This window comes from Taeniopygia guttata, chromosome 1A, assembly GCF_048771995.1.
Source record: "Taeniopygia guttata chromosome 1A, bTaeGut7.mat, whole genome shotgun sequence".
Classification (NCBI taxonomy): Eukaryota; Metazoa; Chordata; class Aves; order Passeriformes; family Estrildidae; genus Taeniopygia; species Taeniopygia guttata.
In genome coordinates, this window is record NC_133025.1 from 56,877,126 (window position 1) to 56,902,498 (window position 25,373).

At 40.0% G+C, this 25,373-nt stretch overlaps 1 protein-coding gene across 1 annotated transcript in view; it reads right to left on the minus strand.

The window, feature by feature from the left end:
• Window positions 1–350: 350 nt before the first annotated feature.
• Window positions 351–25,373, minus strand: part of PTN (pleiotrophin) — a 79,162-nt gene continuing 54,139 nt past the window's right edge. The window contains exons 2-5 of the mRNA XM_012569211.5: window positions 24,098–24,207; window positions 22,460–22,633; window positions 21,259–21,420; window positions 351–7,010 (exon numbers count right to left, since the gene is read on the minus strand). Of these exons, the coding sequence (XP_012424665.1) occupies window positions 6,958–7,010; window positions 21,259–21,420; window positions 22,460–22,633; window positions 24,098–24,206 (498 nt within the window). The 5' untranslated portion in view covers window position 24,207 and the 3' untranslated portion in view covers window positions 351–6,957. The remainder of the gene's footprint in view (window positions 7,011–21,258; window positions 21,421–22,459; window positions 22,634–24,097; window positions 24,208–25,373) is intronic.

Sequence of the window (25,373 nt, forward strand, 5' to 3'; positions counted from 1 at the left end):
AAAAAAAAATCAAACTCTTCATCTGTAATCCATCATTTTGTCAATATCACACAGGTTGAAATAACTGCATACTGAAACAAGCTGCTTAAAAGAACTGAAAAGTGACAGGAAATTGAGACAGGCTTTAGTGGGCACAAACCAAAGAAATGTGTCCTGCTAGATTCAGCCCTCTTTCTGGCAGACCTCTTTCTACACACTAAAACTTTATCTACATTTACAAATCTGTTTGTGTGACAAGCAACACCTACAGCCATTGAAAATAAGTATAATAAAGAGATACCATTATATACTTAGAATTAATTTAAGAAACTCCAGAAACAGTTTCCACAACCAAATGAGGACACCACGTGTCTGTGTATTAGTTTATTTAATTCTTTATCGCCACTAAGATCAAGTAAATTACGCTGATACAATTGGTAAACATATACATTCACTAGAGCCCCCCAAAATCCCACAGAGCTAAGGGAAACATCAAGGGATGTTACAGAATTAATGCTTTCATTCTACAATATGGATATATGGCTTTCATACAAGTTTTAAAAAATTGAAAAGGTAACACACTGCTAGCTTACAAAATCAATATACAAACTGGAAAAAAAAAAAAGAAAAGGAACAGTAAAAGAAAGTAACCCATAAGAAGATATCATATAGCACTGGTTTAATAGATATATACAGAATTAGAAATCCATTGAACATGATATTCAGGCTTTGTTATTTTGACTTTCATTTTTCCTTTCAATTTACCACTCAAACTACAAGAATTAATATGATTTCTCTCTGACTTTTATTTTTCCATCTTATTTTACCCATTTTCCTCACTTTTTATTGGAAGAGAAAAAGACTTTTCCTGTCTGTGTTTATATGTTCATACTTAACTGAAGCAGTTCGTCCACTTCAAAGCTTTGAACAAAGCCCTTGTGTGTACTTGGTGTGACAGAAGAGAACATCACTGTGATAGTAAGTCCTTTTGGCCATTACATTGGCATGTGTTTTACATTTCCCTTGGACACAGCTATCCTTAAACTGAAGTGCTGGCAAGTGGGACGAAATCTAGCTCTTCATCCTACTTGTGTATTCTCACTTAAACAACAGCACAGGACAGAAAGCTCTTTCATTTCAACCACAGCCTGAAAACGTGGCAGCACTGGTTGTCATTCACATTTGGACTTATGCATGCACCTTTCTAGAGTCTTCTCCCATATATGAATGTGTGTATATATATATATGCAGTATTCCTGTGTGCATATTTAGAGAGCAGCTGTGTCTGATGCTGACATCTGCATTAGTTGAATTCTAGCTCCAAGTTGCAGCCTGTCTCTGCTTCAGGCCACTTCAGCCACCACAACACACTCTGGACTATCACAGCCACTTCATTCAGCTGTAACAGTCCAGATGAACTACATGATTGTAATATGGGGAATGCAATGAATGATCTAATGAGAAAAGTCAAATAATGTCTTGCTGACAGATAGATTAGAGCAAGGGAGTTTGAAAACCAAATTCATTGAATGAAACTGGCTGTGGGTAAAACAGCCCCACAGAGGCTACCCAGTTCTCCTAGCTTTCCATCACTGAATTCAGGGTTAAAGGTTTTGTACAGTTTGTAACTTTCAATGACCACCTGCAATGGGAATACTTCTGCACCTCTGTTTTTACCTCATCAATAAATCCACTCTTTGGACATGTTTTCAATTTTTTGGGGGTTTGGGGTTTTTTTGTTTTGGTTTTTTTTTTGTTATCACAGGTTTTTTAAGAAAGGAGTCAAATCTGTAGATACATCTTTTACAGAGTTCTTTAGCCATCTGGGACTCCAAGACATCCAAATTTAAATGACAAACTGCAGAAAGGGCTAAAGTACCACCTCACCAATGAGATAATAATAGTTGAATATAGTTGAATTCTCATACTCAGTTCAGAGTTATGAGGCCACAAGACAGACAGCCATTTGTGAAGAGTGGCAAAAAGGGGCCATTAGGAAAATGATTTGATTTCAGCATTGTTTAGTTTTGGTCCAAAAACAAAGTTTGATGCTGCTATGAATGACACTACCTTCATCTTCTCCAAATACAAACACCCATGGGTGGAAGAGGCTCTCTGCATGTTCTACAGCTGCTCAGGCAAGTCTTTCACAATCCCTGAAACTCTATGCACCACAATAATTTGATGATAAAAGAGGACAGTGGGAAAGGATACAACTGCTTGCCGCTATTTATCTAGTTAAGGTGGTTTTCTGTGGATTTTTTTTTTTTTGTTTGAAGGCAGACACTCCTGCATCAATGTCTCTAATTTTTGAGATGATTTTTTGATCATTTCTGTCCCCTGAGAAGCCATGACAAGGTCAAGTTATGAGGAAAGTTCTACCAGCAATCTATCCTCCCAGTAAATCCAGGGACTCCCTTTGCTCATTATCATACTTCCTTGTTCATTGGCATACAGTGATTAAAAACTTGCTACTGTGTCTTAATTTCAGAAGGACACAGGTGGAGGAAATTTGTGGTATGGGCTTCCTGGGTCTGTTTTGCAACAATCCAGGAAGAAATGGAAAATATAGTTTCAAGCATGAGGAAAGATCAGCAACATCCACAGAAGATTAACTGAGAAGTAGAATGCCTTAGCAGAATTGACAGAATAAATGCCATCAAAATTATGGATAAGTGTGGGAAGGCAGGCAACAGGTATAATCTGTCTCTGCAAAGGAGAGAACTCAGTCTCAACTTCAGAGAAGTGCTGTCCTAGAGAATTAAAATGGACTGAATACAAGACACCTACCCTCACTGTCATAGTTTCTCCTTAGTAGGATTTGAGAGACATGAAATGTCTCCCAAATGGGAAAATTTTCCATGCGGAGACATAAAATCCCACTGCTGTGGGATATCAAAATGGTTTCCATCTCACCAATATATTGCTTTAGAAAAGTGGTGAGTTTACGTTGTTAATGTTGCTGCAGTTCCTAGACTTGAGGGAAAATTAGGTTGTTGTCCCACCCTCAACACTGACATTAGCCTGTACACTATTTTCTCCTTTTGACTTTGTCTCCACTTTAACTCTTTCTTTTGAGGCTGAAGTGGGACTTTACTTCTCCGTAACACTTTACATTTGATTCATTTTAATTAAGGCACAAATCCAGGAAAGCATAAAAACATGTGCCAACCAGTAGTTCTGTCTTCTGCATGTAAGGAACAGGAAATATAAATTTGCATAAAATGCTCCTGACTTCTTGTCTCTTCTTCACTAACTCTCCAAAGTGGCCTGTTTATACATTTTGTAATTGTTATTCTTTCATTTCTTCTAACTTTTCTCCTTTGAAAGCAGTTCAGCCCAGAATGTCCTTATGGAATTAGAAGATGAAAATCAGTAAATTACAATTTAGTATCTACCTGCATGTACAACAAACATTTTCCCTTCCTGGAGCCTTGCCCAGGAAATTTTGCTGCATTTAACAGACTGTTAAATAGGCCAGGATGACAAGCAATGACTCTCATTCACGATGGGAATTTCTGTCAGAAGACATATCTAAGTCAGAAAATGTCCCAGTCCTCGAATACAGTTTTAAATCAAGATATAGACAGGCCTAACTGAAAGCAGCATTGCCTCAGCTTAGTTAGAGAAAGAGAAGGGAGATATACCAAAATACACACAAATACATTCAGGTTTAAACTCACTGGAGTGCAGAATCTGGATGCAGATTCATGCACAGGTGATGTTCAGCAACTCACCCATCTCTTTTATAATAGATTTAAGTGCTCAGAAAAAGGCTGTCATCTGGGGGATTTTTATCACCTCCCCATACTCCATTACAGCTGTAGCAAATGAAGATGTAAACCACTCCTCAAGAGGGACATTTATGAAGGAAATTTCTGTCCATTCAACTAGGTAAGCAACACATCTATACTAAGTCATTTTTCACTGTAATAGGATAGCACCAAGACAGTAAACATGTTTTGCATCTGAAGTAGCTGCTCCCACAGCACTGTCAGACCAGCTTGCTCTCCCAAAGCAGGGAGGGTAGAAGATTAGAAAGCAAATAGGGAGAAGTTTCAGAATGACTGAAATAGAAACTGATCAAGATGGGTGGGAAGAGGTTTGCTCAGAATCTTGCCTTTTGCTTTCTTGATAATGTCACTAGTGAAACAAGGGGTCCATTTAAGTCCTGCAAGCCTCCTTTTAGAGCTGACGTGACTTATTCAATCTTCCTCTGTGTTCTGCCATAAATTACTTTATCACCTCCTGCATAGCTAGACTTTCCACTGAATATTTTCTTCTGGCTTATTGGAAATTTTCTTCATTTTAGGTTTATAAACTATTATTCCAATTTTTGTCAACAATAAGATGCCAATATAGGTCCAAACATATGTGGATGAGTCGTACATAAGAAATGTTCTCCTATTTCACACCCTTTTCTGAATTTTCTTCTGGTCCTAACATGATATTTTTTGTTTTGTTTCCTTGTTTTCTATAAACCCTCTCCATGAAGGCCCTATGCCACCACAGGAACCTGGCTGGCTTCCTTCAAAATCTATTAGGAATGTTTCTCAAACAAGCCAGATGGGCAGTTACATGAAAGGACCATCAGGCATCAGAGGAAACACAGGGGGATTTATTTTCTTTATACTCACGGAGGTGGAAATAAGAAGTCACATCTAAGATTTGCTAAAGGACAATCAAAGTGTTGGTCTTAACATCATTCCCAGTTCCTGCCAGCTCCCTATGAAACATGGACTAGATTAACCAGTGTGAGACAATGGTGCAACAGTGTTGGCACTCAAAGTTGAGCCACTTCAAGTGAACTGATGCAGCATGTAGACAGACAAACCTTTGGTGAGTGAAAAAAGTTTCCTTCTCCCTTTGCTTTCAACCAGACCTACCAAACCATTAGTTTAAGTCTGAGGCACAAGCACAGGTAGACCTGATTAGACCATGAACAAACCAAATAGCACCCAGAACCACCTAAATATGAGCCTTTATGATTTTTACATTTGGTCATTGCACCTCCACCACGTGTGGGGGACATTTTTAACTATACCACAGACTCAGGTATGTCTAACAGCATGGTCAAAATAACAAGGACATCAACACAGACTGCAAAACACACCCAAGGAATCTGGGAAAGAATTGTGAGGCTAGTCTACCTTAAGCTATGTGCAGCCTTGGCTAGGAGGCTTCAGGAGTGTTTGGGAACAGAAGCACTTGCCTCAACAGATCAGCTGTACCCTCCATGTGAGAAAAAAGAGGGCAAGTTCTACAATTGTTACAATTTTTTTTTTGCATAGAAAAGGGGAGTTATGTTAGTATGAAAAAAAAAAAAAAAAGACTCTCTGCTTGTCTAGAAGCTAATCCCAAGAGAGAAATGTGATTTACTCAGATGAACACGGCCTGCTGCAGCTTCACTGAAGTCAGTGGGTATCATGCAGGAGTACAGGGAAGACTATTCCTCTTGACCAGGAGGCAAGCCTGCAGCCTACACAATCAGCAAAGTTATTTCCTGCTGTTGAATTTTAGGACTTAGAATTCTGAAGCAATGAATTTTAACTTAATTTGGGTACTGAAATCCCTTATATTTCCTCTAAAAATTTTGGTCTGCTTGTTGTCAGTTTGTTAAACAACCCTCTTCTTTGAGACAGACCAGCCATTTGTCAGATCTTTTTTCTACTTTGTGACTTCCCTCAGGATTCAGAATCATTTAAATTAGGTAAAACTGAACAAACTGAAAAACAGCTGGTTGTAATTTTTCTCTTTTTTTCCCCTGCAGGGTATATTTTAAAAAAAATCACAACTAATTTTATGTTGACTGAGCTTTTCCGAAGGTCTTTTGCTTATATAAAAATGGAAGAAACCAAAATATACTGGTTTTGTATTTCCCTTCTGTTTTACTAAAAGATAAACCAAAAATTATTTCATTCCTATTGGCTTCAGGTCCCACCAATTGTCCCTTTTTTGGTCAAAAATATGAACTACCTCTGGTGGTTTCCAAACAGATTTCTTCTTTTATTTCCCACCAGATATACTATTTTTTAACCAGCTATAATTAAGATCAACAGGAATATTGCCACTGATACAGAAAAAGAGATGGGTTAGGCAGAACCACAATAATTTCAACTAGATCTTTTATGAAAATTATTTTCCCCCTTCTGTCAAAATGAGCAAATAAAATACAGCATTTTTCAGCTTTGATAGGTGAAATGGAGGACACTACCATCACTGATAGGCTGAAAAGTGGAAAGTTTTGTCATCATTCCACTTTGAAAAATCATTGCTAGAAAATCATGAAAAAATAGGACTCTTACGTCCAGTTGTTGAAAGATTTTAGATTTACTGCCAACATTCAAAATACGGTTAAGGAAAGGAGTGTTACTGGTTTTTACCTGTAGATGGTGACATTTTGGAATGAACATAAAGCACACATCCAAGAAAATCTCATACTTGTAAATACTCAACAAAATGCCCCCATCCTTTCCTTAAACAAACAGTTTCATACAGTTATGCAGATGTAATCATATATTAAGAAACAGGCCTCAATTTTTCAAATATAAGGTCCCAGTATGAAATATAAATGTATCCAGCCAGAGTGCTATGTTCACACAGGGTACCACTGGCTTCAGCAGAGCCCCACACAGGCTCAGGTTCTGCTTGCATGGACTAATTACCAAATTGAGACCTACGGCAAGACTTGATTAAAAAAAAAATTAAAAACCTCTACATTGTTCAATATACAATAGACAATTTTCTAAATGAGTTTGGAGTCCTTTATTACAGGCCTCTAAAAATTGTTGTTAGGGTTATACATTAAAAATACTAAAGTAATAAAAAAAAGGATTTTTTTTTCTGTGTTTGCTTTTTTCCTTCTATGGTACCATTAAGCTATAAATAATTTTAGGATAAAATGCCTAGGTATAAATGAAACTGTTAACTGATCATGTTTGCTGATGTCCCTTTCTCACATTGCCCAAGTTGACTCCATTAATCCAGCATCTTCTCTTGTTTCTTGCCTTCCTTTTTCTTCTTCTTGGATTCTGTCAAGATATAACAAAACCAATAAAAAATTAGTGTCCAGCAGGCACTGCAATAAATTTCATTTAACACCCGTGGAAGTTCCCCTTTTTTTTTTCTCTCCATGCACATAAGAATTGTCTCCCCATTTTGAACAAAGACAGAGAAAAGAGAAGGAAAAGAAGAAAAATAACAGGAAAGGTTGCGGCAGTAGAGAAGATGGAGAGGGACTTGCATGTTCAGTTCAGAACCCTCCCTATCTGAGGGGCTGACCCTGTTTGGCATGCAAAGCATTGTCTCAGGAACTTGCTTGGAAAATAAGAAAACAGCAGGCATCTCCTGGAGAAACCGGGTCACAGCTCAGTGGAGAGCTGGAAGAAAGCGCTGCACACACTACCCACACATATACCCTTCCCCTGCTTCCTTTCTGTCTCATTGTGAGCCTTTGGCTTTCTCTGAATGTGTGAGCAGCTCCAGAGCATAAGGAGAAAGCTCTCTTTTTTCTCCAGCTCCTCTACTGCCAACCCTTCCTCGTTCCCCTGGGACAGACACCTATGTGCATTTGGGAGGCAATGGGAGCACGGCCTGTCCAGCCAGCTGAGACTGATGGGATGAGCAAAGGACTAAGAAGACCTGCTTCTCCAATTAATTTGGGGTAAATAAGGGAAGGATGGGAAGGCACAAGTGAAAATTTCTGTGTTTTACTACCACCTGCAGAAACTTTCACTGTACTCTAGGGTAGCTTGGTATTCGACAGGTAAAGGAAATTCACAGAGGGACCTTGGAAATTACAACAAATTAAGAGGATTAGGTACTCTTGTGTCACATGTCACCTTGTGATGGGGAAAATAACAGCTCTCGCTGGGAACACGAGTAAATCCCTATTGATATCAGTAAAAAACAGCACAACAAGAACCACAGAGAGATGGAAACAGAGCTTCTGTGAAGCATCTTCTCTGGAATCAGAACAGCAAGCAAGCCTAAACCCAGTTTATCTTAACCCAGATTTCATTAATCAAACCAAGCAAAACTATCATAGAATCTTAGTATATGTTGAGTTAGATGGGATCCAGAAAGATCACTGAGTCCAACTCCTGGCCCTGCCCTGGACCACCCAAAAAATCACCCCATGTTGCATGACAGGGCTGTCCAAGCACTTCTTGAACTCTGCCAATCTTGTTGCCATGAACACCACCTCTGGCTAAATAACAACTATCACCTTGAATGAGAAGAAAAGCACTTAGACCTTAAGGTGGAACTTATTCACATATTTGTGAATATGATCCTTTTCCCTCTGACTCATTTACATAATGAATCAGTCTAGGAATCATCAGTTGTGGTAAAAAGAGCTTGTTTTCATTAAAGCCAAGGCAACTACATCAACTTCTCTCAGGAATGGATAGGTTCAGGTACCTCCAGCAGAAGGCAAATTTAGGCTACCACATTTCTGTGATGGTTATTTTTCCTTTTTTCTAGTGTTTCAAACCAACATTTTTTTCTTCATTTGTTATAACATAACAAAAATTACTTCCAATAATCCTTTAGTCAAAGCAAAATAAAATACTTGTTTAGTCATATAACCTGCTCAAATTGCTTAGATTTCAAATGAATAATAAAAAAATTAATTTCAAAGAGATAAATTAAAGAAGAATTTTTTTTTTTGAAAACTAATTTTCCCCCCTGCTTTTTCATGTATGTGTGTGCTTGCATGTGTGTCTGAATGTCTGCATCTGGAGCTATTCACAGAATCTGACACTATTTCATAACTTGTCCTTAGAAAAAGCAATCTTTCATTGACTTAGTATCTAATTTGCTTTCAGCTACAGCTTTCTCTCCACTCCTGCAAATTTTCTGCATCCCCCCTCAACCTCTTTTGCCCACATCCTCCACTTCCTCTAATTTTGCCACGCTATAAGACTGACCCTCCTGAAATCTGTATTGATTGCACTCTGCCTCATACTTTTTATTCCCCACACAACACCACTTTCTCTGAAAGAAACAGTGGCATTTTATCAATCAGTCTGGCACTGGAATCTGCAAAATTTATTTAGACCCAGCACACTCAGCAGGGTGCTATGCAGACTTGAACCAGATTTACTAAGAGCAAATGAGACATATAAATGCCGGCAGACTGCTAACAGGACTCTGCTGAAAAGTCCAGGAGAAGACTGAGGTCTAGAGTCATGTGAATGCACCAGCTCTCCATCCTCACTTCACCTGAGGTACCAGACAACCCACTGTTTATTCATTTGCACTTAATGCGTGTGGGTCCACATCTCTTCCTTTCTCAATTCTTCCCCTGTATCCCCCCTTGTGGTAATTTGCACATCATCCAAGCTGCCATCTACCTCCAAAGACAAGTGACTCTGTTTTGACCCTCAGCAGAGTAAAAGTACTCAGCAGAGTACTCAGAGTACTCAGCCTCAGCAGAGTAAAAGTACTCACATCACCAAAGCTTCATCTTTTAGACAGGTAATCTGAATTGATGCATAGCGTATTTGCTCCATGAAATGACATGTATACATGCAATTGTGGAAATATTAAAAAAAAAAAAAAGGAAAAAAATGAAACTGCCCAGCCCTTAGGCTCTTTTATAGGACCCACCACAGATACCAGTATCCTTGTGCTGACCCATGGAAATGTTGACGTTCATATGTTCATGAACAAGTCTGTTCACAGCTACACTCTACCTGTTTTGATTATGATCAGGCTATGGTATGTCCATGGCTAACAATGTATAAAGTTGCTTCAAGATGCACTTTGCTTGTGGTTTTTCATTTCCCTATGTATTCTTTGCATTTGTGTCACTCAGGCTTTTATTGTCCTCACCTTTGTTCACCCTCCTCTACAATTTCCACTTTTATGACAAGCTGCGGGGTCACAGCCACAATGGGAGCCACATCACCCTGATCACCCTGCCAGTGCTGCCCTCCCCAGAGTAACCAGGAATGACTGAAAGGGCCACCATGCTCAAAAGGCTGATGAGTTCAGAGAAAAATGAGAGCTATCTGCCAGTTCCTCAGTCCCAAACTCCAGCATCAGCTGTAGCCAATTGCCAGTTAAGTGAGGGAAAGATCCCCTAGGTACACTGTCCAACAGTCCCCTTCAGTTTCCTGTTCCATATATGAAAATGATCAAAATTCAATTCAGGTTAGCACAGATTGGATGTCAAGACCTTCAGTTCAGCCATTTGCTACTAGGCATCTTAACCTGGTCCCATCAGAAATTAAGTGACTAAGCAGAGCCCTCTGAGACAGCCTTTCTGATGGAGAAGCCACAAAGCTGATTCCACATCTCACTGGCACTGCAAAGCAGTATGAGCCCAGCAACACCCATCACTGAGCCAGAGAGGAGCAGGAAAAGCTGCCCAGTAAGCAGGGACTGTTCTGAGCAGAACCCTGCCATTTTCAGGAGCTTTGGGCCTACAGCAGCCTCCTTCACCTCACCCACCCCACTGAGTGCAGTATTTCCACAGGCAGAGCCATGGAGCTGTCTACCAGCTGTCCTTTGCCTTCAGGAAATGTGTTTGCTGCAGACAAGTGCCTCCAAAAATACAGAGAGACACTATGGTAAAAACACTTAACCAGATGAAACTCAGGTTCACACCAACCCACACAGAATTTGAATCTAAATCTACTCACTGCCCTATTTGCTTTCAAGTCAGGTGGCCCACTTGTGCCAGACACCAGCTGGCAGTATCTTTATGAGCTATCTATGGTAGAATTCAGGGTCCAGAGAGGCAGAAGCCAAGCAAAAAGAAGGATGATAATCCTGGATTTCAGAAGAGCAGATTTTGGTCAGTTCAGGAACCTGCTCAGCCAGGCTAAATATCCTGGACCAGGGTGCATGCAAAGCGCAAATTCCAAATGCCTGGTAGTCCCTGCAGTGTGCAACCACCAAGCATTGCACAGCCACTCTGCTCCCCCCTGGAACCAGTGCATTTACAGCAAAATCAAAACCCAACAGTCCTGCAGGAGCAAACTGTGTCAATGCACAGGCACTAGATAATCTAATCCTTCATCACCAGAATAACCCTACAAATTTTCGCAGGACTTAGAATTATTCACAGGATTAAAAACTGCTCATGAATTAGCACTGGACTCACTTTCTATGGGCCCAAGATGACCAGTAACAAAAATTTCAATCAGGGTCTTAGAGAGTAAACAAGTTAATTTGATTAGCAGAACTTTCTCTATGCAATTTGGAATCGCAGCAGTCCTCTTTAAACAGTCATCTTTATTCCAGAATCTCATTCTTACTATGCAAGCAACAAATGAAAGTAATTCAGCTGAGCAGGAGCCACACACCATTTGAAGCCACTCTTAATGTATAATCCACAAAAGGGAGGTAATTACATTTTAATGGAAGTCAAGCTTTGAAAGGCAAGATTTGCAGGTCTTTATTTTCATTTGCTGAAAAAAAAAGGTAACAATTTACTCATGACACTGCTGAATTTCTGTGCATAAAAGTCAAGCAGTGTCCCCAAAAGCAATATAAATCATTCAAAATAGCAAAAGCTGTGCTGATAGAAGTTTAGAGTAAAAAAAATTCCACATCAGATACAATGTTCAGGATACAATTTTCCCAGGGCCTAGCACTCACTCAGTCTTACCAAGCTCAGAGGAAAGCATGTTTTAGAAAGGCCACTCTACCTCTCAATTGGAGAAAAATTTTCCAAAGCACCAGGTTTCTATGGTAGTAAAGGGGGTGCATGGAGCTTCTAAATTTTGGAGATGAAATGCCTGTCCCTGTGGAATGGAGAAGTCTTAACTTTGGTATAATCAAGGATTTTATACTTTGGCAAAAAAAAAATATCACCTTACAGACATTCACACTCCTGTCTAGGAACAGAAACTGTATTATTTTGTGATTTCCAGGACTGTAAAAACAAGTACCTGGATTTCTGAAAACCCTTGAAATATAGTATTTCTTTTTCTTGTAGAGGAAGAGAACTTTTCATTGCTATCTAAATCCTTTTCTTCCTTTGTTTCCTGTACCATATACAACATTTATGTATTCCAAATGGCTTAAGAAGGAAAAACTATATTATGATAGAAACTTTGCTCCCTAATGAATTCTTCTGAAAAGCCTCTTTGAGAAACATAGTTTTACTGGATGAGGGAAAAAAAACAATAATCCACCAGCTGAAAAGCAGAAGAAGGCACTTCTCCAATCAATCAATGACAATGATGTAACTTTTACTTCATTATAAATTACAATTGATTGCATCCCTTATATTTTAGCCTGTGTTCCTTACCAGCTTTCTCTAGTTATCTGTGTTCCTCAATTTCTTCACACTTGTGCCCACTCTTCTCCATCAGGTTTTGCTCTGCTTCTCACTTAGCTAAAGTTTTGTTTTGGATAGACTTCCATTTGTTCTCAGTTGAACACAAGAATGACTTTAGACCTAAAGGCTGCAGGTGCCTCATTTAAGTCACAAAGTAATGCTACAAAGTGTGTTAGGAATGGGGAATCGCCAGATTTACATTTGTAACAAAAAGTAACATATCTGACAAAGGAATGGAATCAAGTCACCACTCACAGAAAATGTGTCAATAATTTTTCTTTCTCATTGGGACTTTGAGAAGAAATAAATGTAGGGGAAAATAATTCAATTTGTTGTAAAATGAGCCACAAAACTGAAATTATCTTAGTCAGAAGTCATTTCTTGAATCTGACGTATTGATGTAAGACCTTTAAACCCTTTCCTTTAACATCCCAACTTAAACCAGTCAGGAATTACAGGGAGTTTTTATTGAAGAGATAATTTGCTGAAACCAAGGATTTTCATCAGAAAGCTTTCCCTTTGATTATTTTCTTCCTTCAAACATTTGGGAGAAAAAGTTTCAAAACCGCCTATGCAGAGGCACTCAAAAGACCATAAAGACACACAGGATGTCTGACTTTGTTCAATGGCCTAATAGCCCAAAGGCAAAGAACATGAAAGTTTCATCTCATTTTCTTTACATCTAGGTTAGCCTTTAAGATGTTAGATCTTAAGAGTAAGTATTCAGAAGATTGCAATGGATAAACTTTTCAAACCAAGGCTGTTTTGTGACTGGAGTCTGCTCCAGGGGTCTGGCTAATGCTATGAGAAGTAGCTCACTTTGCTCTTCGTCTGGCTTCTCATACTCCTCGGGTACATTCACACTACTGCTTCTGCAGGGTAAGGACTTTCTCACTGTTCTGCATCATGTTCTGAGATCAGCACAAGAGGATCATAATCCCAGCTGGCTCTTCAGCCCCCTCCCTGTCTATGCTGTACACAAGATCCCTCTTAATGCCGGCAAGACAGGTGCAGGCACAGCCTGATACATTAAGGGTTTGCTTGCTGCATTCACATGTCTGCAGGAGACTGCTGGAGACAGAATACTTTAATAATCCATTGGGACTTTGGTATATACCTATACAGAAAGTTATTTGTGGTATAATGTCAATAGAAAACCTATTTTATTCAGTTAGCTCTTGAAAAGCAGGCACATGCCCTTCTCAGCTGGGGTTTCTGCATCTGCCCCAGATGAGCTCTACGCTTGGGGCACAGAACACGGGGCTGGCTTTGATCAGTACTCCCCACTCTGCAGAGTCACCTGCAAAAGTCTTGCAGTAAGCACAGATAGAAGGAAAGATAGAGAGATGGCAAAGTGGAAAATGAGATAGAGGGATAAAAAAGGGGGTGGGAGGGAAGAGAGCTTGAAAGGAAAGGAAGTGAAGAAATAGAAAAGGAAAAGAACAGAACGGAAGGAACAGGACTTTCTCTCTGTGTCACTGCTGGGAACAGTAATGAGAGTGAATATTTGCTGATGGCATACCTTTTATCACAGCAAATCCCATAGCTTAAGACATTTTCATGGCTCAAGGGCACTAGCTAATGCCAAGGAGGTTGGGCTGTTCTTACAAGCCAGGAAAGCAAGGCAATGAGCACATAACAGAATTGTCACACACAAGGCTATTTAAGCTTTCACCCACAAGGGTCTGCATTAAACCCTAAAAGAAACTCCTGCAGGTACAACAGTGTTAAATGAGAATTTGTCAAATCCAGTCCTTCATCTTTTGGGGCAACATAGAAAAAGAAAAAGTAATCTGAAATACAAACCAGGGGGTCAGAAAAACATGGAGGTTTAGGTTTCCACTGAACATCCCAGTGTTTTACTTTCCAAAAACAACTATCTATGAAGGCTGCAGAACAACTAAAAATTGAAAAATATTTAGTTAAAAAAATATTTCTTCTCTCCCTCTCCTACATGCATTTCCTTCTCCCTGGAAGTAGGGTTGTGTCAATCAGATTGATATTATGCTATGATCTGTCAAGGCATTCAAATTATTTATCCAAACAGTAAAATTTTTCACAGGTACAAAATCAATCTCAAGGGAAACTACAGCACAAAGCCTCCAAGAAACATAAGTAAATGGAAGCAGAAAAGCAACCATTAAAAGACATCCAAACTTTATTAGTTATGGGCTGCACTGGCAGCTTATAAGCAGCTTGAGGCTGGTCCACACTGTAAGCACCATTGTGTTTTGTTTTTCTCATATAGCTTTTTCTCATTCCCACTGAAATTCAGAAACATCATATTTCCTCCTGTCATGGCAGCAAGGAGCCAAATGACAGAGTCATGTCTCAGAGCCCAGAGTTTCCAGGAAGTTTTACTTCACCTTGAAACATGAGCTTTGTCCTCAGACCAGCACTGGGAAACACGACCAAGCATTTAGTGCCCAGCCTTGCCCCTCTGGACCACTGTTTCTTCTCTTGGTTTTCACATTTCCCAGTGCCATAAGGCATAAATTATTCATGGCAAAACTGCTTCTCACAATGTTTATGCAGTGCTTGGTACAATGGCACCCTTTTTCGGCCTCTGGGCACTCATGCAATACAGCTAACATGATGATAGCAACAATAATAACAGCCAGCTATGTTTTTCCCACTGGGCACACACTTCCAGTGTCCTGTCCCACAGAGCTCAGATCACTATATTTCACTACAGGCTCCTGGTCAGTGCCAGGGGCTATTCTTCAGTAAACCTGTCTCACCTTCAGAACAGGAGAAAAACCTCCCAATTTTACCTTTCAGGTTTTTCTATAACTATCACAGCTGTTTCCTAATATGAGAAAATCCCTCATTTTTATAACTAATTAGTTTGAGCAGATTCTATTATTCTGCCTCCTGTAATACTAATTATTACACTAGCTGCATGCCTGCACGACTAATGAGTTACATTAAAGCTGGGGAATTCTAAAACCTACAGAGGGAGATACAGCATGACTGCGAAGCCAAAACAGGAGACACCAGCATCTTTCAAACAATAGAAAATCACAGCCCTACCAAGTCATTTCCTCTCACTCTGTGTCCCCTCCAGCTGCTTTGTGCTCTTGCACAAAGGCAAATTTAAGGGAGGGCATCCCAGAAAAAGCAACTTGTCCAACATGCAAAATGAAGTGGTCCAATTTCATCAGGGCAGCACCCAGTTTGTCTGAGGAACAAATAGCTCAGGAGAGCAAGTCACTCATACACCACTGTCAGCTCCTTGCAATACACAGCAGTCAAGCCATCCTGCCAAAGCTGGTCAGTCTGTTCTGGCAGCACACTGCAAGATTCTCCCAACAGGTAGAAATGTGCCACTAGAGTGCTCAAAACTCACAGGCTGTTTTCTGTTCCTGCCACCGAAGCAAAGACAGGGATACATCTGCTCATTAACACAAGTCCATCTCTATGATTTGACAAGAAGCTTCCTAAGAAGACCCAAGGTAAAATGGTGTTTAACACTGATGGGAGTCCACTGAGATGACTGACATAAAGCCAAGAACCTTGATTAAAGTGCAGTACAGACACTCACCTTGAAGTCAATTGTCACATTCTGATAATTTTATTTCCATTATAAAAGGGAGCAGCAGCTACTAGCTACATTCCTGGACCTGCCACTGATACTTAGTCAATCTGGGAAATCATTTAGCCTTTCTGACTTTCAATTACTACTTTTCTTCTAATTAGACTTCCAGAGTTCCAAGGAGTGATAGCAGGATTAGCTAATTGCTGCCTGTAAAGATATACAGATAAAAAAAACAAGGTAGGGCAGATGATTTATACTTCACTCAGCTCTGAAGTAAAACTCTTCAAGTTATATGAAATTGTTCAAAATACAGAGTGCAGTAATTTCCTGCATGTAGTAGCATGCACAATGTGCCAAACACAGGGAACTGTAGTGACACTTTGCTATGCTCTCAAATGCTAAACCTGATCTGAATGATACAGAAGAGATTACAGCCCTTAACAGCTCAGTTAGGTCTTGCCTTCATGTGGGAAATCTTTCCAAACACTGCATGTTGGAGGATGTGATCTTTGGTTGGCACCCCAATTACTAAAGACAACAGTGGTGTGAGCAGTGTTAATATTTGCCAACCTTAGCACATACTTTTCCTGTGTGGCAAGGTCTGAGCTGAGACATGACAAAGTAACTCATAGATGTGATACACTGTAAATTGATAAAGAGTTGGGAAGGGAGATTTATTAAAAAGAGTTAAATGCAGCCAGGTGAAAAAGTTACCAGAAAGGAGCATAATTCAAAAAAATGAAGGGTATGTTGCAGAAAGGGCAGGCAAACTCCTTATTCAATTTAATTTTATCTTAATCAGAAAAATAAATATCTGAAAGTACAAAAGTTATAGGGGGAGAGAAAGGAAGAATGAGAGTGACAGAAAGAGTGTAAGAAGTAATAAAGCCCATCAGGCAACCCAGCTCAATGAAAATAAATTCCTCCTCTCTTAGCAGTTAAAGTAAAACGTTTCCTGAATCCTGATAATACTCCATTCTTCTGCTTTCTGGCTGGCTGGAACCTGAGCAGGCACCAATCAGGTTTGGGTGGGTGTGAAGCTGGCCAGATGGAGGATGTCGGAAGCGTTTTGTGCTCCTCAGCACGGGCTGGCCATTAGAGCAACCACTCGACAGAAGTGCCCGAGTCTGTCACATCTGTCAGGACAGTTTAGGGAGATCTTCAACATCACCAGCCTTGCAGACACTGATTAGAATATGCAACTGTGTGTGCTAGAGAAGAGGTGCCCTCCACTGGGATTTTTTGACAAAAATCATCCTTTCATCCTTTCTAGACTTCGTGACAGGCTTTCTCATGACCTCATTTGTGGACTAAATATACAACAAACCGTGGTGCCTGGGATATCACTATCACACTGCTGACAATGTCTGTCCAAATGCACAGTATCCACAGTATCTAAGAAGGAGAGATATTTTTCTTCCTGTGTTACCTACACTTTAACCGAGCAGCCCAGGACCAAGCCACTGTCTTCCAGTCTGAGAACATGTGGGCAAAGCTATGGAGAAAAGAGCTTGTCAGGAAGCCAAGTAATATTCAAACTCCTGTTTCATCATCTGCTCTCATCCTTAAATAAAGTTGTAATCAGTAAGAGAGCTGCTTAGAGGTAAAAAGTACTGACAAGTACTTAGACCAGTTGCTAAGAAGAAAATATTTAATTTTTTTTATTTTCCAAAATAATAGAGAGTGCTTAAAAAGGTTTTAAGCTTTTCTATGGATGCTTACTAAAGATAAAAGAAATCCATAAAAACACTTAGGTTACCAGTTTATAAAGAAGGAATTGATTCCCAAAGTTGATGAGCATCTCCTACTTTAACTTAGAATAAGCTTTGTCAGAGATCATAGAAGTCCTGGAAAACCAAACTATATTTTATCAACAAATCTGTAAAATTATACACCCCGAGATTGTTTTGCAGGTATGATTTTCCTTTCTGTTAAGAACAGATCCAACTCCTATGAATGGCAGTCGTTTTAGAAATCGTTAAGTGAGAGGAGGGAGACTCAACCTATCAGCAAACCTGCCGTATGTTGATGGGCTGGAAAGGTGGATAAGCAACAGCAGAGCAGCATCTACACTTAAGATCCATCAACTGGCATTTTCCTCAAAGAACAGAGAAGGTGAGGAGGAGCTTCAGACACCACATCCCATGAAGGAAAAATGTCAGGTGAAATTTGATGCACAATGCTTCATCGGTCAGCCTTAGACAAGATAACCTCTCTTACCACACAATTCCTGGGGTTAAATAATCACGTTAATTTATTTACTTTTTTTTTTAATTAGGGAGAATTTTGAAGGTCTCAGATACTGCCCATGCAAGCAATTAACAAAATTAAAATAATATTTAGCTAATTTTGTGGGAGTAATGAACAATAAAGGTAGCATTACAATGGTATTTTCTTCTTTCAACACAGATTTGTAGAGGCCATGCTTGGAACACTGTTTACATTCCCGTCTCTCCATAACAAAAACTCTTTTGCAACAATAGAAGGAATTTAGGTAAGTCCAATAGTAAGTATGCTTATTGTGGATAAATTCTTACACCAAGAAATACTTAAGTCAGAAGTTTTAAAAGATGGCAAGCGACAAAAAATTAAAAGAAGATATATAAAAGTACCATCAATTGGAGAAGCTAAATAGGGGCTTTTACTGACCTCATTTACAGTATGAAATCAAAAGAAAAATGGATATAATTGAGAGGTTACAAATACAACTTAATAGAATAAAAACTTCACCTCGCTGGAAAGGGGATCAGTCAGGAAAATTACAAAAACACTTTTTTCAGAATATACTGGTATTTTAAAGTGCCATATTTTCAGTCAGTTCACATCTGTTTTTGGTACTCTCAGCCTGTTGCTGTCAGAGATGCATTCATTGGTGCACCCCTTGAAGCAAAGATCACTCAGAGAGGAGACCATTTACAGTAAAACAGATTCCTGAACTGCTGAGCCCCTGGCTGACTGCTCTGCTGCCAGAGCAGTCCCTGCCAGAAAGTCCCTGCCCTGCTTGGCCTGGCAATCCCAGTAGGAAAGGCGAGCCCTTGAACAGCATCCACAGATCTAGCTGGATATCAGTACAGACCTTTCACACTTCAGAAAATGAGCTGCTGCTTCCAGATAATGCATCATGGGCTTTCTTTGTTATAGTCTTGAGGCACTGATGCAAAGTTAGGGGAGAAAAAGGAGCCTAACATTTAACGGTAGACCATTTGAAGTGCTCAGACTATAACCCAGTTCTTCTCATTTCCAAAAAGGGAAATTCATTAAGATTCTAGCTACAGATTTAATGCAGTTTAAATCTTCTCCTTTATCTTAGTTGTGCATTTGGACTTACCTCCAACCTGTAATTTCCTTCACCTCAGGAAGAAAACAAATAGTCTAATTCCAGCTAACATTCCAGCACTCTGATTTTCAACTCAGAAATAAAGTTCAGTGGGGCAAAACTTTTCACACAGTACTAATCTGCTCGACCTAATTTCTTCTTCTAGTTCCTCCTCCTGGTGCCAACACACTGCCCAGTGTAGTTGTACGCATGGATCTGCAATATGGACTTAGCTCTGAGCCCAGGCAGGCTGTGTGTGTGTGACTCCCATGCCTGCTGCTCCTACTAATGCCAAGAGCAGATGAGCGAGCAGGTGGCATGCAGGAAGATTTCTAACGCAGATCAGGAGAGCAGAACTGCCCACAGTTATTATGATTAAAAACCCACATTTGTACCTATTTCTCTTTTTGCATTCCTTCAAATAAAATAAAGCCAGGTCTCGTAATTAAGTCAAATCCCACAACAGGTTGCTGTAGTCAGTCCCAATCCAATTTTCAGTCTCAGCTACAACTCACTCCTAGACTCTAGAATCAGTTAAAGTTGACTCCAATCCAGCAATTTCTCAAGTTCTGCCTTTAAAACTCTAACTCAAAAATGAGCCTGTACCACCCAAGATCACTGCTCTCACAGAACAGTGCTGCATCAGTGCTCTGCTTTGTCCCCTCTCCCCTGTTCTGACAGTCACTGACTGACAAGATATAGATATATGACTCAGTGGAAGCAGGACAAGCAAGGCAGAGGCTCCAGGGGCAGAGGCCTTTCTGGCAGCACAATAGGAAGCCTCATTCAGTACACTCCCAAAGGCTACTTAGGCATGGAAACTTAGTGAAAAAAAAGAAAACAGCAAAAACATGAAAAAAAGTCCTGCCCCCCAAACTACTAAACAATAAAATCACACATCTCAAAGCCCTTCCTGCATTCCCATCCAGTCACTTCAATCCCTAAATGATGCTTATTGTTACCAGCTCAACCAACTCAGGTGGTCTCTGAAAATCTAGTTGTAAGTTTGCTGCTCCACAGCCTGTCACTGTCTGCACAGGTTCCAGACTCATCTGATAACTCCATGGATGGTGTGCAAGGAAAACCAGTCACGTGTATGGATGCATGCATGTGCACACACACACAAAGTGCCTGCAGCTTCTCTGGTTGCTCAAGCAGAGCAGGCCACCTGCAGGTACTCCTCCGATCAATGGTGCCCCACAGCCCACAAGTGGAAAATTGCTTGTCCCAGGTGCACCTGTCACACTTAATCACATTTATTTGTACTGCTATCCAAGCATTCAGAGCCTGGAATGTGTCAAACCCTGCTGGTTTTACGTAAACAAATGTCAGGGTAGCATAGTTTTTATAATCTACTTAAAACACATTACTTTTGTATCTCAAACAAGATCTCACAGTTTTAGCTCCCACTATAAATCATCCTATACACATAACACCTGCTATTCTACCAAAAAAGTATATTAAAAGGTTTTAATGATTAGAAAGAAAATAAGTTTCTCTAAGGGCCACCTGGTAACACAAATGCAGGGCATATGTCTTTCTGTGTACCAGGAATTATACTGTCAGTCACCCTTAAATAAGACATATACATTCTGTACTGTTCTTCCTGCTACGTTTGAATAAACAGCCCCAAGGGTATACAGTGTTTTCATATTTCAGTGTGCAGTGAGAAGAATATCTTTTCAATGCTACTTGTCCAGAAGGAAAGCAGTCCTTTTTTCAACTAGTCATTATTCAACACCAACCAAAACCTATATAAAATATGTCTTTCTCAAGGGATATATTTTCATGTCATTATTATTATTCCATTCCCATTAACAAGTGAGTTACGAAAAGAATCTTTACTCTGGAAGTCTAGCTGCATAAGCAAACTGGTAACAGTACAGGTGGTCTAAAGTTAAAATTGGAGCTCTAATCTTCAGCTTACTTGTCAAGTGTGAGACAGCCTTGACTATCCAGCTCAGGAATATTCCCTGCCTGAGCCCTGACAGACAGAAGCAGTGCAGAGCTGAGGAATGGCCATGAAAGTGCAATATCGTGTACAACTGAGCTCCCACTGAAGCATGCAGGACATCACAAACCCAGTGATTTAAGTGAACTATCATGCAGCTTTCAGCAAATGGAATTTACCTTGAGGTTTGGGTTTGGTAAGCTTCCCACAGGGCTTTGAGATTGTGACAGTCTTCTGGCAGTCAGCATTATGAAGGGCTCTCTTTAGGTTCCCAGTCCGAGTCTTCAAGGCCGTGTTCAAGTCACATTCTCCCCAGGCCTGGAACTGGTATTTGCATTCCGCTGCAGCAAGGAAGAAAAAAGCAAAATTTAAAACACAATGACTGAGTGTGAAAATAAAAACATTGTGAGACTAATAGGATATCACAGGCAGTTGGTGCTTACAGACAAAAAGGTGTGCAACTGAAGAAAATAATCCCAAAAACTTTAAAGATTATTTGCAGTGGTAATTGCAGTCTCCTCCCCTCCCCAGTGCTTTAAAATTTAATCCTCTTGCTTTTGCATGGATATTGCATTTTTTGGCATATTAAGATAAATCCATTTAGCTATGAATATGAACAGCACAACAATAACAAAAAAAGAAAGAAACAGCAGTTTGAAATGTCATTTACATTCCATATGGTTGTTTCTCAATTTGTGTGATGCCAGAGGTTACCAAATAAAGCTTGAACAGTTTCTAGAATGTATGTGCACCCATAGACTTCTCAAGTCTGAAACTGCAGCACTGATTATATTGGTAAGGTCACCATAATTTCAAAATCATGCAAGCTGTTTACTAGAAAAAAGCGCCAAGTTTGTAAGAGTAACAGAATTTGAGTTTTGGACAGACATCTTGTCCAGGACAGATCTAACATGTCTTCCCGAATTGGTACATACGAACCTGCTGAACTGAATGGTAAAAATTAAATACACTGGTCTGGAATGATAAAAATACACTGGTCTTCACTCCCTCCTTTCACTGCACACACAGGTAGCCAGCCCCCCACGCTCCACATCACACATTGTGAAAGCCTGTGATAGCCATCACAGAGGTTCACAGCTGTGAACTTGCACTACTGCTCTAAACAGGGCTGGACACCACAGAGAGCAGATTCCAGCATGCAGGAAGGCGGAGTTCACAATAAGCAGGTTATAGGGACTGTCTGCAGAGGAGCTCTGAGGAAGCTGCCTTCTGGCACCCCGCATGTCCCAGCTCTGGTGAGCCTGAATGCAGGACTGACACCTTCACCAAGACGTCTGCAGAACTAAGCAGAAAAACAGGTTTCCTGCTCCATACTCAAAATAAAAACCAAAGTAAACCCCTTAAGAAAGCAATGCTGACCTCCAAATTGCTTCTTCCAGTTGCAGGGAATCTTACACTTCTGAGTCTTGGTGGTTTGTTTGCACTCAGCTCCAGTGCGGGTGCCCTCACGTGTCCCCAGGCCGCAGTCACCACTGGTGGGCACGCAGACACTCCACTGCCACTCCCCACAGTCAGACTTCTTCGCCTTTTTCTCTGGATGAAGATAAGAAACCAAGAAAGAGAAGTGCTGAGTGCCCAAAGCCTATGGAGAAGTTGCCTAAACTTAATCAAAGTCACAGGACCTGGAAGGGAAAGTGAGGAAGACATTCGTAACCCAATTGCCTTAAAAGCAAAAAGTCTGAAATCCTCTTCACAATTCTGCAGAGACAGAATTTGAGTCCAAAGTACGATGTTCATTAAAACTCACTCCCACTGCCATGTTTACTAGTCCATTCAGATATACTCAAGTGGATTCTCATCTTCAAAAATCTAAAAACCCACAGGGATCACTGAGCAAAACATGCAGGAGGGCTCTCACTCAGAAAGCTGTCTCCACTAGCTGGGGACATGCAAATATCCTCAGTTCCAGCTGAAGCACTACACACTAAACAGAGAGAAATGTATGTGCCAAAATTGTGTATCAGAGGATTTGAGCACCTCCAGGAAACAGCTGTGGGATGCAAACTTCTGATTTGCTACACCATGTCACATTTTATAACAGAATACTTCAAAAGCAAAGGAGGTACATGGAGAAGTGTACTCAAAGTGCTTTTAAATCAGGTGAGTTTGTTGCTCAGGAAAAATGTAAGGATCATGATTTTATTTAGATCCTTAAACAAAAGTCTTATGAGAAAAGATAGAAATGTTATCAAACCCAGGGATTCACAAAAATAATTACTTAAGTCCCTAAATCATCACAAGTAACTGTAAACATACTTATATAAAATTTTTTTCTTCTAGGTCTTGCATGTTTATGCTACCATTTTCTCATATTTGCACAAAGCCAAAATGGTTAAAAAGTTCCTTTTTTTTTACTGGTAACACTAATTCTGATGGACTCTCAGTTCATATTATCTGGTACATAAGATGCCTGAAAATAATACAACCTTAAGAAAAACACCAAAAAATACATTCTTTAAAAAATGTCAAAACAGAGTTTGACAGATATGAATTTTCCACCCTGGGCCAGTTCCTCTTGCAATGAGGTCTGAGTTCATCACTGACAGAAAGCAACTACTGCTGGATGTCTGGCTGTCTGTGCAACAGCAAGTTAGTACAATTCTTTGTCAGAGGATTTCCACATCACACAGCATCAGTGTAGCACTGTCATATATAACACCAAGCAAGTGACATAACTACTCTTTCATCACTCCTGTTTAGTTCCTCCTAAGTCAAGCATGAAACTATTCACGGAGCACATTTTAAGCTGCTTTGCAATATCCACTGTGTGACAAACCAAGGACTCCAGTCTCTGGGGCTGTCAAGCTGCCACTTGACATGGAAACCCCTTTCTGCTTCCCTATTTAACACAGAACAACGTGTCACAGCCAAAAATCCTACCCTGATGCCAAAAGGTTAACAAATGACCTGATTTCATAACAAAACCAGAAGCATTTGACATTCTCACATGCATGCAATCTATTTTGGGGATTAACTCTGAATTAGACTGAACCTTACCTGGTTTCTCTTTCTTGCCAGCCTCAGTGGTACTCACGGCTGCCAGAAGGAAAAGGAGTGCCAGGAGGGCAGCTGTGAACATTCGACGTTGCTGTTGTTGCTGTTGCATTCTGCAGATCAATGACAGAGAGGAAAAAAAATGGTTAGTAAGACTGTAAAAAGTGGGACTCTAACTAAAGCATTTTTGGGAAGCTCTGCTTCAGGACCACAAAACACAAGCAAGTCAAACATAATTAGCTATTGTCAGAATGGGCAATTATCTCCACTCCAGAGAGAATACGGAGATTTTTAACTATTTTCCAGCCTGTGTATCAAACCCCTGATCTACAGCACTGATGTTACTGGTGAAGTTTTGCCATGGGAAGTTCTGTAACTATCGCTTGTCTTCTAGAAACCTGTTAGAGAATCAAGGATCTTGAAAGGTCTGGAACTCCTCTCCTCTTTTCTGACCTCTGACTGTGTAAAAATAAGTAAAAAATACACTTCAATTTTCACTTTATCAATTCATATGAGGTAGGGAATACTTTACTGTCCACCTTGCAAGGGTTGAAGTTCTTATTAGGCTTAAGTGACATCTGAAAACAGCTTCTTGCACAAAAACTTATATAGGTGATATGTGATGCATTATCTTAATTGTCATTGGAATGTTGCTACATACTTCTTCCTTCCCCTCCAATTAGTGTCTCTTCATAATATAAATTAAGCTAATTGTTTGATGTGCAAAGTAGGCACAGAGATAGGACTTGCACAGACTGCTAGAGGTTATCCACAGCATGCTAATAAACCTGAAATCTGGATTTGGGAAGCAAATATTACACTACAAAATGGTATTAAATTCATTTGCTTGGGATTGAAGCATCATTCACTAACCAGTCACCAAAAGTCATTCTGAGCTTTCCCTTTCCCGTTCTATAATTTGCACTATCTCACTTTGACACTGTTTATCAGAACACAAGATCTTCAACACATAATGTAAAAATAAGCAATGTCCCCCTTTCCTAGAGACATCTCTCCAGTAGGCAGCCAGGTACCAAGACCGTGGACTAGAGATTGCTTGGATGAAAGGAAGGTGTCTTCAATCTTTTTTTGTTTTGTTTTTCTTCAGGACCAATGACGTTTATATTACACCAGACTTCAGAGGAGGAGTAACAGTGCCACAGTTTTAAAGAGTCTTTAAAACTCAGCTAGACTGATATTTACAGAGAGTTTAATGGCAGCCTGATCTCATTTTGCTGAGCACAGCAACCGTGGAGGAAAAATATTTCTCAGCATAAAC